This window comes from Pholis gunnellus, assembly GCF_910591455.1.
Source record: "Pholis gunnellus genome assembly, chromosome: 24".
In the NCBI taxonomy this organism is placed as follows: Eukaryota; Metazoa; Chordata; class Actinopteri; order Perciformes; family Pholidae; genus Pholis; species Pholis gunnellus.
The window spans coordinates 952358-965312 of record NC_136551.1 but is presented as its reverse complement, the minus strand read 5'-3'; the positions used below and the strand labels follow the sequence as shown (position 1 = coordinate 965312).

The 12955-nt window shown below is 44.8% G+C and overlaps 3 protein-coding genes across 3 annotated transcripts; 2 read left to right on the top strand and 1 right to left on the bottom strand.

Moving 5' to 3' along the window:
• Positions 1-1107: 1107 nt before the first annotated feature.
• Positions 1108-3606, top strand: LOC306715586 (claudin-34-like). The gene is made up of 2 exons (XM_079186001.1): positions 1108-1241; positions 2114-3606. The coding sequence occupies exon 2, from the start codon at positions 2330-2332 to the stop codon at positions 3050-3052; it is 723 nt and encodes a 240-aa protein (XP_079042127.1). The 5' UTR covers positions 1108-1241; positions 2114-2329; the 3' UTR covers positions 3053-3606.
• Positions 3607-3664: 58 nt separating this feature from the next.
• sumo1 (small ubiquitin like modifier 1) lies at positions 3665-6785 on the bottom strand. Its single transcript, XM_079185431.1, has 5 exons — positions 6646-6785; positions 6217-6291; positions 5717-5794; positions 5520-5591; positions 3665-5329 (listed from the first exon to the last, which is right to left on the bottom strand). Exons 1-5 carry the CDS (start codon positions 6655-6657, stop codon positions 5261-5263), a joined length of 306 nt encoding a protein of 101 aa, XP_079041557.1. The 5' UTR covers positions 6658-6785; the 3' UTR covers positions 3665-5260.
• Positions 6786-7669: 884 nt separating this feature from the next.
• On the top strand, positions 7670-12696 carry map3k2 (mitogen-activated protein kinase kinase kinase 2). Its single transcript, XM_079185883.1, has 17 exons — positions 7670-7953; positions 8855-8927; positions 9370-9488; positions 9667-9707; positions 9787-9886; positions 9973-10086; positions 10249-10345; positions 10451-10581; positions 10659-10738; positions 10848-10912; positions 11034-11126; positions 11213-11443; positions 11523-11671; positions 11770-11901; positions 11989-12118; positions 12193-12370; positions 12450-12696. The coding sequence occupies exons 2-17, from the start codon at positions 8873-8875 to the stop codon at positions 12667-12669; spliced, it is 1935 nt and encodes a 644-aa protein (XP_079042009.1). The 5' UTR covers positions 7670-7953; positions 8855-8872; the 3' UTR covers positions 12670-12696.
• Positions 12697-12955: the final 259 nt, after the last annotated feature.

The following is a 12955-nucleotide window of genomic DNA, read 5'->3' as shown; positions in this document are numbered from 1 at the left end:
TTCGCTGTGTTTTCTGTCTGCAGGCCTGTCGGAGGTAATCAGTGTTAATCAGACACACCTGCAGCAGCAGACCTCTGTGGCTCACATGTTCTGTTCTTTCTTTACAGCATGGCATCCGTGCAGCACCTTTTCACTTATCTGCTCGACACTACGGACTTTACAGATTGAGTGGGTTTGAATGTGCCCTCGGCTTTTCGGTCCTATCTTGAACTAATTGCGTATTTGAAGAACAAACCATGCCTTCAGTTTATGGTCAAGTTCCAACCTTTGAAACAGCCAAACAGAGTTTATAGTGTTTGCTCTGATTGGGCAGGCGGGAGTGGAGAGAGACAAAGATTATTCCCAGATCTGATACCAGACCAGCAGGAATGCACTTTAGGGAAATGTCTTCATTTTAAGAGCACACACTTGAACTTTGATTTCCTCTTGGATACGTACATATTAACTGTCAGCTTGTTTATACTCTTTCATAATCATGTGAAATACAGACGCAGAAGATCTCTGACGTATTTGAATCTATTGCTCAACGTCCTTTTACACTTTTACGACCCCGCGCTGGGACGTTCTCCAGCCCTGTTGGGTGACGGGTTTTATTTGGAGTATAGCTTGTGGGAATAAGGACCAGTAAACTCAGACTCCACCTTCACCACACACAAGGTTTTAATACACTTTTATCCCAAACAATGACTTCACCTTTCAGCTGTGGGGGGACGGACGCCGAACTAGAATAAGCGTGTGAAGCCTTGTGTTCGGATTTGAGTTACGCAAAATGAAGGAAAGGGAACGTTAATTAAATGATATTTAGTTTTTCTTTGCTGCACAAGCTCATACAGGGGAAGAATCCTGTCATCAGGGATGTTTTATCTCACTGGACTGTGTTTCATGTTTCAGGTCTGAACTTCTTTGTTGATCTTTAAACACATTCTGTTCACATTCATTTTTCTCTCTGTTGAACTCGATCAAGTGCAATAAAAAGGAAGTAAAGAATATGAAAGTAGATTCCAGTAACAGTGACACTGTGCTGCCTCTCCATCAGAGCTGATGTTCTGTCAATCATTTGCAGTTTCACAACATGACGGGAAACTGTATCTAGGTTATCGGTCGCAGGAGGAGGAAGTGTCCTGCTGCGTCTGTGGATCGGAGAGCTTTTCGGTCCCGGTGGGTGATGAGGCTCCGCTCGACTAAACAGCACTCGGGTTCGTGACCAGATGACCCGTTTGACTTCCAGGCTGTAAATGAAGGTACCTGAAATGATTTCATCTTTAATATATCAATAGTATACTCAGCATATGTGTCCGATTTATCAGTTATTTTGGTTGATTATTCCTTTTTCCATATTTGGGGATTTTATTTAAACTTCTTCTCGTGCTGCGTTCGTTATAATCAGTTTGATAATTAAAATGTAGGTGAATGTACGAAATAAACCTTTTCAGACTCAGAAGACTTTATTGATCCCTGCGGGGAAATCTGTGCATTACAGTTGAAATGTCAGAACAAATGTCCAATGAAAAGTAAATGATGTACATAATGCTACAATATATATACAATATATATTTACAATAAAAATAAATAACAGAAACAAGGAATGAGAAATACAAGAAATATGTGCAAATATGTGCGGCACACACAAGCATAAAAAATAAATAAGTCTTGAAATCTATAGTATAAATGCAGTATTAATGGAAGTATTCAATAATGATTGCACATGAGCAGACAGACATAAAATAAACCAGAGAGAACAAACCAAGAGGAGACAATAGATCCTGTTGTTTAACAGCTCATCAGGCAACAGAAGGTGATGAACAAACAGACATTCTGCAGAGTAACAAACATATTTCATTCACATTCAAACCGACCAGAATAAATCTTGAGCAAATAAAACAGAACAGAATCACTGTGAAGCTGTGAAGCTTTATTGTTCTCATGACACCAACGAACTACTTCAGGGCTCCGCACTCAGCTCGACAGATCATCATATCACATTAAATATCTTTTTAATGTGGTTTGTTTCATACAGCCGATGCACCAATAGTCTGAGAAGAAGATACCTATTTTCTGAGATGTTGCGCTCATGTGTACGTGAACACCTGTGTTTGTGTTTGTGTGCTCTCAGAGGGAGCTGCAGGTGCTCGTTTGCCAGGTAACCCAGGTGACAAAGGAGCATCGGAGGACCTGCGGGGTTGAGAGGGAGTAAAAGAGGAGGAGGAGCCTCTCTTGCTGGACACGAAGTGTGATTCTGAACCTTCCTCCCTGGACTTGATCTCTTCATGACGCCCGGTTTGAGCGGGACTTTCTCGGTTACCTGACGCTCTGTCGTGGCTCCGCTGCTATGACCTACCTGGCTCACACTGCCCACGCCCAGCTCGGCGCCCTCGGGCTGAGCTGCGTGGGTTGGACGCTCACCGCCATGGCGCTCGGACTCATCCAGTGGAGGGTTTGGCTGGTTTCTGACGGGGAGGTCATCAGCTCCGGAGTGGCCTGGGTGGGCATCTGGCGGGCCTGCTTCAACAGCCACACCCACGTGACCCCTGGCTTTAGGGTCATGCACTGCAGGTACATCAGCCCGACTGAGGCCTTCACGCCTCCGGAGATCGTGGCGGGTCAGGTTCTCATGCTGCTGTCTCTGCTGGTGGGGCTCAGCGGGAACGCTGGCGGTGTTTTCGCCTTGAGGAACGTTTACTTTGGGATGGAGAAGAGCTCCTTAATCCGCTCTGCGTTCTTCACCGCCGGCGCTCTGTGCCTGTCGGCGGCCGTGATGTCCGTCATACCTCTCCTGTGGAACCTGAGCTCAGTGGTGACCAATCAGACCATCAAGTTCCCCCCTGAGTTCAAAATGCCTCCGGCTCCAGATTCTCAACACGTGGGGTGCGGCATCGGGTTCGGGATGGTGGGGACGGTCCTCATGGTCGTCTCTGGGATTATTTTCTGTACCTACAGGTTACCAGTGAGGTCACGGCACCCGGACTCGTCATCACATGCACTAGCAGTGACTCACAGCAGGGGGGCCGGCGGGAAAGACAACCCAGCGTTTGAGTCTCACGAACACTTGTGATCCGTCCGTTTGGATGTTTAAACCTGAACTCAGAGGAAACTAATCCCAATGACAACTTCACAATACTTTCATTTGCAAAATGAGATTGAACTGAAGAAAGAAAAGTAATGAACCTGATTGTATTTATTCAGCTCACTAATTGTTTACAGTGACTCGTCCGATGGCGGAGGATGAATTGAATGGCAGCAAACACACTTAATGCCTCAGATGACATTAAAATGTGCAAGTTGCTCAGTATTTGTTTCGTGGATCCATAGAACAATATAAAACACTCTCACAATATGCTCATTTCATCTTTCTCAGCGTAAAGCTGCAGTGCTGTTATTTTAAATGCTAACATGCTAACATGTTATGGACATGAATAAATGTAAAAATGTGTTTATATGGCTGTTTATCTAAATAATTCAATATATATATTTATGTTAATAGGATACCAGCTGTTTTAACTGATATAAAAGAGATGCTTTCATCTGGTATGTTTAGCATATATGATGCTGTGTAAATTAACTGAACATTAGCAGGTTGCATTAACTGAACTAGAATCTGAAGCTGTTGGATTCAGACACTTTTACTTCAGTGAACACAAAGAATAAAAGCACTCAGCAGTATTTTCTTAAATATTTTATTCAAAAAAAAGCAACAAGCTCATCTCCAGAATTTCAAACCATCTGTATCAATGTTCCTCTGACGATGAACTGGGATCAGTGTTCACAGCCCTTCCTGTTCACCGACGCACCGAAGGAAAGATGACGAACAGTCGGGTCGGATTGAGAAAATCTTTTACTTTGAAGGACACCTCTGAGAAATGAGTATAATCAACGCTCGACTTCATTTAGAAAAAGGATCTTTCCTTTAAAAGAAGCTTTGTTTACGGATGCTGAGAGACATGATGTACGGCAGTAGAGGCAGTGGACCGGACTTTGTATTGTGTGAACAGAAAGATGTCCCAGAGACGTGGTTCCACATCACACGCTGCAGCTTGACCCCGGCTGTTTGAGTGTTTGTGATGGGTTTGGGGCTGCTCATGATCCCAACCTTCTAGAGGAACGTCCTGCAGCACACAGAGTGGGACTTTCTTTCCAAAAACACAAAGAAAAGCTTAAAAACCAAGCGCGGACACCACAGAATAACTTGTCGCTGTTCGCAGATGACTATTTGAACGATTTTTCTTTGAACAAACTGAGTTTAAACACCGCATGACTGTCAGCGAGCAAAAAACGTTTCCATATCGGGAATATATTTAGATATATCGCTACAGAATCAACCCCTCAGATATAAATAAAAGACACCACTGCAGATACACGTCATATCAATCAAACACACTCTAATACTGAATACAACATATACAAGTAAAGCACTAATATCATTTCAAAAGTGTTTTTGAAGACTCAAACGTTACCGCATTGGGTCAATTATTATCATCTTTTTACGATTTTGAGACGAGGGGAGTTCCTCTGAAACGGCAGAGGCTGTAAATGCAAATCATGCCGAAACAAACTGCTTTCCTTTACGAGTGGTGTTACGGTTACAGCAGGACATACTATGTGTAGAGACTCTCTGGTAAGAAGGTCTACGAATGCCCTGAATGTTGTCCAGATATGTGGATTGAACTGCCCGACTGGATCTTTGACATCTAGCTTTGTGTCACAAATGAAGAGGAGTGCATTGTTTATCAATGTCCTGTGAAGGAGAAAAAGAAGATGGAGCCAGTGTTTATCACTGCTCGTCAAACACACAGATTTTAAAGGAATAGTGCATCCAAAAATCTATTTGCTCAGCAGACCCAGCTCTGCTTCAGCCACCTCGAACTTAAGAGGAAAGAAGGACTGCAGTGGGTTCACGTGTTCATCGCTTCTTGATCACTTAAGAGGTAAAAAATCCCCAAATGCACCAAACCAAGTGGCACAGCGTAACGAGACAGGACGCCACATCTTGAGATTCTCACATTTGAATTTAACTCTTTAAACTTGACCGGTTATTACAATCATTTCCAAAACAGCGTGCGGAGCAATTGCTGAATTCTAGAAGGCAAAAAGGGAAATATTAGACCCGCTGTCCTGTTCCTCGTCTGTTCAACTTTCCTCAGACATGGAAGCCCTGATAAGAGTCGCTTTTGATCCAGATGGTTTGAAACTGAAAAAAAATACGTACATACATACAAAATAAAATACAAAATAAGAAAAAAATAAATGTAGAAATGCAGGAGGTTTAATCATTCCAAAGTCCACCAGTCTGTTCTTGATAGACCTCGATGACGTCCTCGTCCTCCATCCCCAGCTATCACGGACAAACAGCAGAGGAGACACACATTGGGTAAAACTAAAACAGCTTTCATCTGTGACGTAATCATTCCAAGAAACCTTGGAATGATTAACGAGGTAAATGTCTAAATAACTGACGAGTATGTCATTAAAGAAAGTTCAGCTGAAGGCTGAAGGGATGCTGCAGTCAGGAGAGACAGGTTTACCTCTTTTGGAGTTTGGTTGTCTGCGATTCTCTGTCCTTCGAACAGAAACCGTAGCGTGCTTGCTGGAACACCCTTTAAGAAACAACACAACACCAATCTGAAATAATGGCCTCTGGTGCTGTTGGAGCTGATCTGACATCTTTAAAAAAAAGAAGTTCTCAAAATCTAGTGAGAAGTAATTTAAAAAGAGCAAAGACCTGTCTCTGGCTGTAGGACTCCTTCAGCTTCTTCAGATGTGTCGTCATTTTAACCTTAAAGTGGATTTCGCTGCTGTCCTGTGGGCAGAGAGAGAACGTGATCATGAGAAGCAGCGTGACGGCTTTCTGTTGTTGCAAAATAACAACATTACTGGAAGAAGTCCAAAGAGAGCGACATTTGAATAAAACCAAATCACTTACAGGAAATGATAAGAGTTTAAATAATATCGTTTCAGACTTGTGGATACCTCACACAGCTTAAAACCTGTTAAAGATGAACTTCTCCAAAGTAAAACATGTAGCTAATACATTTAAGTTTAAATAACTTGAGTACCACGTGGAAACATTCTGCAGATCGTACCTCCACAGAGTCAGTTATAGAGCAGTAACCACACACCACACTGATTACACAATAACACATCAACAATACATGTTCAGTGTTTAATACTCCTGTGTTATGATCGATGAGACACATCCACCATCCCTGCACTCATACACACCTGACCGATCACTTTTAGTTTGATGTACTCTCCATCCTTCTTGTCCCCCCCGTCTTGGCTGGATGGTTTTGTCTCCTTAAAAAAATAACAACAAATAAACAACAGAAAACAGTTAAACGCCACACACATTACAAATAGGCCCGAAGGCTTACTGTCGCTGATACAACACCGTTATTAGATATGGGGATGGTTCGGCCTCATAATTCTGCTATCGCTTATTGTTTTATAGCTGAACTTTGAAACTAAGCCGCAGAGCTAAACTGCTATATAAGCATGTAGCTCTGGGCCTGAAGCTACACGAGCTATCAGTTAGCATGCTATTTAACCAGAGACGAGGTACCAGCCACACACACACACACTATCATTTGTCACTTTTTAAATTTAAAGCAGACTATGAACAATAAAGACTCTCTAAAGTTAATATCTTACCGTATCTGACATGTTTTCCCTCTGTTTATGCTGTTAAAATGAGTGACAATAGATGCAGCTAACGCTAGCTTTCAATCGCAGCTCTTAGCTTGATGTTGTGAGAATTCTCTTCTTCTTCTACTTCTTTTTTGAGGTTTACTGGCGGTTGGCAAACAATGAATTGGTGCATTACCGCCACCAACGGCTACGGAGTGTGGTTCACTAGAAGTGACGTATGACTCGTTTCCTTCAAAATAAGAGAAGAATACAGTGAAAACCTGAAACAATGCATTGAAAGGGTAATTATTCACAAATTACTCACTAATGGATAATAAAAGTGTTATGGAAATAGGGTTTAATATTGGAAACATTGCCATTTGTTGATTTAAAAGTGTGGCGTATATCTAGATAACCGTTGAAAAGTCAATTTTATACCTGTTTACTGTGTCATTGATGCAATGTTTAATTGCTGCTATATTTCAAAGTTTTAGGGGCAACGGTTCTGATTGGCCATGTGCACTGTGATAGCAAAGAAAATAATATTAATAATAATTGTATTTATATATCACCTTTAAAAGCAGAATTTACAAAATGCTTTGACAGACAAAGCAGCAAAAATAAGACAATAATAACAATAAGAGAAAGCTCAGTGAGACAATCGATACGATACAAATAAACTATGAAATAAATAAAATAATATATATATATTTATATATTTATTTAGCAAGAAATAAAACAGAAAAGTGACGACATCACATAAAAGCAAGCCTGTAAACATGTATAAAACTATTTAAATTATTATGATTACGTCTCTGACGTCACAGGTTGTGTTTTTGTTGGGGGGTTAAGACCTGTCAAGTACACCACAATTACAAAATAACATTTCCGGTTTTGTGTTTTCAAAATAAAAGACGAAATATGTAACTATGCGTTTTCCCTACGAGAGACATTCGTGATTGTATTTTGTCAGCAAAATATGTACACTTCCGGTATCTATTTGTTCATTAACACCTGTTAGCTTAACGCAACCGAGCGACAACAGCGAGCGAAGCTACCGTCAACCAGGTTGTAAAGTGTCGGTTAACTTTGCTTTTTTTGTTACCGCACAGACACGGAGATACTTTGTAGGATAAACCGTTATCTTGTCATTTATCTGCCTGGAGATATATCCAGCGGGCTAAAACTGACACAGCCGTCTGGGCCTCGTCGTAGTGGCCCAGACTCGAGTGAAGTTAGGACAAACTTCTGCTTCCTCTAGCGGCTCTCCGCGGGGCTCCTGTCACCGGCCCTGTGGATGAGGACGTGAACACACATCCAACCGACCACCAGGTGAGATGATGAAGATGATGAAGATGAAGCTGTTCGCTCCAGACCGTCCATTAGGTCGTTTAATTGTTGCTTTTTACGGTCGAGCCTTGAATAGCTAGTGCGGCTAGCTAGCTAGCATTAGCTTGACAACTTCCCTGGCCTGACAGCTAGCTCTCTACGAGGATCTCTCGGCTAGCATTAGCCACTAAGCTTGTTGGTCAATGTTAGCATGCGGGGCTAGCAAGTCGACTCAATGCTAACGTTAATTATCTACCACAGGAGGCCGTAATAGTGGCTGTGTTGTTGGTATCAACTTTGCTGGGACTGATGGTGTTAGCTCACTAGCTAGCCAGCTAGCCACCAGAGGTTTGCATAGGAAGGTATTCGTTTTATAAATATGTTAAGTGGTGTCATAGCTCACTGTCATCAAGTGGATGTCAGTCTTCTGTCTGTAGTGTTACATGTTAACATCAGACTGTAGATGAATACACTCTGTCTGTAGTGTTACGTGTTAACAGACTCTCTGTAGATGAATGCATTCTGTCTGTAGTGTCACATGTAGACTAATGCATTATGTCTGTAGTGTCACATGTAGACTAATGCATTATGTCTGTAGTGTTACATGTTAACAGACTCTCTGTAGATGAATGCATTCTGTCTGTAGTGTTACATGTTAACAGACTCTCTGTAGATGAATGCATTCTGTCTGTAGTGTTACATGTTAACAGACTCTCTGTAGACTAATACATTCTGTCTGTAGTGTTGCATGTTAGCACTAATAACACATGGACATATTATGACAGCTCGTGATGATTATGTTTACCTCGCCTGTTCACAGATCAGCTGATCACTCGGCAGCTTCAGGCTCTGACTTGTGGCTCGATCAGCTGTCGAGATGTAAATTGTCCTTTTGCTGTTGCAGGAGAAAGGAATCCCTTTGATGGTAGAATCCTCTTTCCTGGCCTCCTGGGTCAATCGCCGTGCCGTGATGATGGGTACGTGTGTGTGTGTGTGTGAGAGCCAGCTTCGTCTTTCATCGAACCTTGAATCCAGGAAATGTTTTTTCTGCTGAACAATGTGTCTAACTTGTTCTTACTGCTGGATTGAAAGACGACAAAAGAGAATTTAAAATATTCCTTACGTCTTGAAATAACAGTCCTGCAGATAATATCCTGCAAAAGCAATGTTTACATGAAATCCACCCACGATTTTAAGTCTCACAAACTATTTATACACGTAGAAAATAGTGATACGTATTTATGCTCTGTTAACTAAACTGTAATTGTCATTAAGTTTGATATATTTGGCCTTTTTAAGGTTTGAAGTATGTTTTCTGTTTAGCAGTGATGTGTTTTTATGACCAAACAAAAGTAATTTTCCTTTTTTTTTTAATAATATAATCTGTTAAATAAACTGAAATCTCGTCGTCGTCATCAGATGAGCAGGAGGCGCTGAACTCGATCATGCAGGACTTGGCCGAACTGCACCGCTCTAGTCGTCCTGCCATGTTCCTGTCGGACCTCGGCAAACCCAAAGCCTCCTCGCCGAAGAACCAGGTAACCACTTACTCAGACGCTCGGCAAGAATGTCAGCCAAAGATCACAAAGTGCCGGTGATGGCCCCGAACACGTGGGAGCAAGAGCCTCTTGTCCTTTGCTTCTTAGAAAAACAAGAGACAATAAAATGTGTTCTCACGTCTGTGTTCATTCATCTGATATGATGTCTTTCCTACAGAACGATGTCAGAGTGAAGTTCGAGTTCAAAGGGGAGAAGAGGTGAGGACCAGTTTCACCACTTTATAGATGTCAATGCTGACCTGTAGGTCTGACCTCTGACCTTTCTTCTTCTCTGCAGAATCCTGCAGTTCCCTCGACCTGTCAAGCTGGACGACCTGAAGGCGAAAGCTAAAGTGGCTTTCGGTCAGACGATGGACCTTCACTACACCAACAATGAGGTCTGAAGCGTCACGTGCATGTGAACTGAAATGTGACGGAGGCATTGTATTGAATGACATTCAACAGTAGTGTTTTCTTCTTGCAGTTGGTGATCCCGCTGACCACTCAGGACGACCTAGACAAGGCCGTGGAGCTGCTGGATCGCAGTGTTCACATGAAGAGCCTGAAGATCCTCCTGGTGCTCCAGATCTCCTCTCAGGTGAGCAGCTCCCAGACTAGCTTCACTGTGAAGCGGTGCAAAGAAACAGAAATACAGCGAGTAAGCTTCAGCAAAACATGCAAAAATAATTTGACCTTTAGGCTATCGTAGCATGCAATGTGAAACTGATAGAGAAGTTAAGTCTCCAGACTGTTTCTCCAGAACTCTTCCTCCAATATGGACCTCTTGCGGTCCCACGAGGAGCTGGACAACACGAGGTTCAGAGTCGCCGACAAGAAGAGTATGCTGGCTTTGATCGGTGAGTAACGTCTCCTGGTCACACATCACTCCGATGCACCGTCTGACTATTTCACACAAGTACGTCTATTAGACATTAATAATATTCATTCTACAACCATCTCAGGCTCCCATTCGACAGACCGCAGCTCTCCTCCTCCAGGTTACATTCCCGACGCGCTGCAGCAGGTGGCGAGGAACGGCTCCTTCACCAGCATCAACAGCGAGGGCGAGTTCATTCCTGAGAGCATGGACCAGGTAGAGTCAGAACCGCGCACTGACATCGCCTCCTCTTCATATTTACAGTCATATCATGTGAGTTTCCTTTCCTCCAGATGCTGGACCCGCTGTCTATGAGCAGTCCAGAGAACTCTGCGTCTGGAAGTTGTCCCTCTTTAGACAGCCCGCTGGACAGGTCAGGACCTCGACATTTCCCACACGATGAAGCGCTTGAATGCGCACAACGTCTCAAGTAAACTCGACTGATCTACTTTCTTTCTTTCTTTTGCTGTCATGCTGTGCAGCGACTATCCCAAGTCCAGGATGCCCCGAGCACAGAGCTACCCAGACAACCACCAGGACTTTCCAGGTACACGTTTGAAAGTTCTGACAACATTTTAATACCTTTTATGCGGCTCAAATCGTGTTTAATGCCATCAAGTAGCTGCTGGGTGTGTAATGTCCTTCATCTCCCTCCTCTTCCTCTCCAGAGTACGACATCCCGGTGTTTGAGAAGTCGGGGAAAGGTGGGACGTACCCTCGGCGATACGGCATTCCCTTTGGTCTTCAGGATTACAATGATGGTGGGTTATTTGCCTGAATAAGTAAGATATAAAGATTTTACTTTGACTCTGTTTATAACCCTGTTTGCTCCTCTTCCTCTGCTCAGGGAGGAAGACCTTCCCTCGTGCTCGGCGAACGCAGGTTCACGGCTTCCGCTCGCCGGTTAGCTTCAGCCCGACTGAGCAGTCCCCCAGCACCAGCAGCGGCAGCAGCGTCTTCACTCCCGACCTGGAGGAGGCCCCGGGGCCCGCCAGGAGGCCGCGGAGGGGCAGCGACATCGAACCCAACCCGACCGCTCCCACGCTGTCTGTGATGGACATCAGCCCGCCCAGCCGCTGTGAGTCGCGCGTTGATTTCATCTGTCGGAACACACCGGTGCACATCAGACATAAACATATCTGATGTTTATGTTTCAGCTCCTCGCGCGCCGACAAACTGGCGGCTGGGAAAGCTGCTGGGTCAAGGCGCCTTCGGACGGGTTTTCCTCTGTTACGATGCCGACACTGGACGGGAACTGGCGGTCAAACAGGTCCAGTTTGACCCAGAGAGTCCGGAGACCAGCAAGGTGAGAGACGGAGGAACGTTTACGATCGAATAGAAAGCATGTATGGCAGGTTAGAAAACAGGAAAAGATGATCCTTCTTATCTGTCCCGGTCATTCAGGAGGTGAGCGCTCTAGAGTGTGAAATCCAGCTCTTAAAGAATTTGTGTCACGAGCGGATCGTGCAGTACTACGGCTGCCTGCGAGACACGATGGAGCGAACGCTCTCCATCTTCATGGAGTACATGCCCGGCGTGAGTTTACGTTTTTAAATTAGGATTTAACGTGGCAATAAATCGTCACCTGCCTGTTGACGTTTCTGTGGTTTTTCGTGGTTGAAGGGCTCCATTAAGGACCAGCTGAAGTCGTACGGAGCGCTAACGGAAAACGTGACGCGCCGCTACACCCGGCAGATCCTGGAGGGGGTTTCCTACCTGCACAGCAACATGATCGTCCACAGAGACATTAAAGGTAAGGAGGACACTTTGTGTTGTCTGACATCAGGAAGAGGCAGCCAGGTGATGCTCTCTCTCTTCTTTGTTCAGGGGCCAACATCCTTCGGGACTCGGTGGGTAACGTGAAGCTGGGAGACTTTGGGGCCAGTCGGCGGCTGCAGACCATCTGTCTGTCGGGAACGGGCATCATGTCGGTGACCGGCACCCCCTACTGGATGAGTCCAGAAGTGATCAGTGGAGAGGGGTACGGCAGGAAGGCCGACATCTGGTGAGACCCCACATCAGTCCTCTGGAGGGGAGCTGGTCTGTGCTTGTTCTGGTGTTAACGTGTTCTTCCTCCTTTTTAGGAGCGTCGGCTGCACCGTAGTGGAGATGCTGACTCAGCGGCCCCCGTGGGCAGAGTTTGAGGCCATGGCGGCCATCTTTAAGATCGCCACCCAGCCCACCAACCCCGTGCTGCCGGCCCACGTGTCGGACCACTGCCGAGACTTCCTCAAACGGATCTTTGTAGAGTCTAAGCAGCGTCCGTCTGCCGACGAGCTACTGAGGCACATCTTTGTACATTAACCTGAACCTTTAACCCCCCCCCCCCCCCCCCCCCCCCCCCCCCCCCCCCCGCCTGCCTGATTCGGCCTTACCTGGTGGGGCGTCCCGGCCTCTGACTTCGCCCCCTCCCTCCCCCCCCCACATGCTGGAACTATATGGACCAGGAGGAACCGGCTGAAAGAAGGCGGGGTGTGTCGACAGGTGGGGGTGCGTACGAGCTCCTCCCGTCTCTGTTTGTATGAGACCGCCATAGAGGACATGAATTTATATTTTATTTTTCTCCGCAAGTTGCACCTTAATTTCTCAA

Coding starts and splice junctions, on each gene's coding strand:
- LOC306715586 (XM_079186001.1), top strand. CDS start 2,330: ATGACCTACCTGGCTCACACTGCCCACGCCCAGCTCGGCGCCCTCGGG.
- sumo1 (XM_079185431.1), bottom strand. Junction 5,592..5,716: donor AGTCCTACAGCCAGAGACAG/GTCTTTGCTCTT, acceptor TGTTTCTTAAAG/GGTGTTCCAGCAAGCACGCT. Junction 5,330..5,519: donor ACAACCAAACTCCAAAAGAG/GTAAACCTGTCT, acceptor TGTCCGTGATAG/CTGGGGATGGAGGACGAGGA.
- map3k2 (XM_079185883.1), top strand. CDS start 8,873: ATGGTAGAATCCTCTTTCCTGGCCTCCTGGGTCAATCGCCGTGCCGTG. Junction 9,887..9,972: donor TTCACTACACCAACAATGAG/GTCTGAAGCGTC, acceptor TTCTTCTTGCAG/TTGGTGATCCCGCTGACCAC. Junction 10,739..10,847: donor TTAGACAGCCCGCTGGACAG/GTCAGGACCTCG, acceptor CATGCTGTGCAG/CGACTATCCCAAGTCCAGGA.